This window comes from Perkinsus marinus, assembly GCF_000006405.1.
Source record: "Perkinsus marinus ATCC 50983 genomic scaffold scf_1104296953074, whole genome shotgun sequence".
NCBI classification, from domain to species: domain Eukaryota; phylum Perkinsozoa; order Perkinsida; family Perkinsidae; genus Perkinsus; species Perkinsus marinus.
Genome location: NW_003208627.1, coordinates 1 through 941, shown reverse-complemented (window position 1 = coordinate 941; position 941 = coordinate 1). Strand labels below are relative to the sequence as shown.

General features: G+C 58.4%; 1 protein-coding gene across 1 annotated transcript; it reads left to right on the top strand.

Moving 5' to 3' along the window:
* Positions 1 to 196: 196 nt before the first annotated feature.
* Pmar_PMAR007914 (150 kDa heat shock glycoprotein precursor, putative) lies at positions 197 to 910 on the top strand (the record flags this gene model as incomplete). Its single annotated transcript, XM_002776627.1, has 1 exon — positions 197 to 910. A coding segment is annotated over one exon (714 nt), but the record flags the coding sequence as incomplete, so codon positions are not given.
* Between the last annotated feature and the right edge of the window lie 31 nt (positions 911 to 941).

Genomic DNA, 941 nt, shown 5'->3' with positions numbered 1-941 from the left:
GGTCAGCACAGCTGCTGTGACGGATGAGGTTGCTGTCACTACTGCAGCTCCTGTGACTGGCGAAGTGACCATCACCACGGCAGCTGGGGAAGCTCCCGGTAGAGACAAGGATGATTCTGATGCTACCACCCCGATCGCTACTGAGACTGCGACTGTGGCTACCACGATCAGTGCTTCTGTTGAGCCTACTACTATTATGACGTCCCCTCTACCGGTCAGCACAGCTGCTGTGACCGATGAGGTCGCTGTCACTACTGCGGCTCCTGTGACTGGCGAGGTGACTATCACCACGGCCGCTGGGGAAGCTCCGGGAAGGGACAAGGATGATTCTGATGCTACCACCCCGGTCGCTACTGAGACTGCGACTGCCACTAGGATCGATGCTCCTGTTGAGCCTACAACTGCTATCACGACCCCTCAACCGGTCAGCACAGCTGCTGTGACCGATGAGATTGTTGCTACTACTGCAGCCCCTGTGACTGGCGAGGTCACCATCACGACGGCAGCTGGGGAAGCTCCGGGAAGAGACAAGCATGATTCTGATGCTACCACCCTGGTCGCTACCGAGACTGCGGCTGGCACTACTACGATCGATGCTCCTGTTGAGCCTACTACTATCATGACGTCCCCTCAACCGGTCAGTACGCCCGCTGAGATCGATGAGGTGGCTGTCACTACTGCAGCCCCTGTGACTGGCGAAGTGACCATCAGCACGGCAGCTGGGGAGGCTCCCGGTAGAGACAAGGATGACTCTGATGCTACCACCCCGGTCGCTACGGAGGCTGCAACTGTCACGACTACGATCGGCGCTCCTGTTGAGCCTACTACTATCACGTCCCCTTTCCCGGTCAGCACAGCTGCTGTGACGGATGAGGTTGCTGTCACTACTGCAGCTCCTGTGACTGGCGAAGTGACCATCACCACGGCAGCTGGGAAGCTCC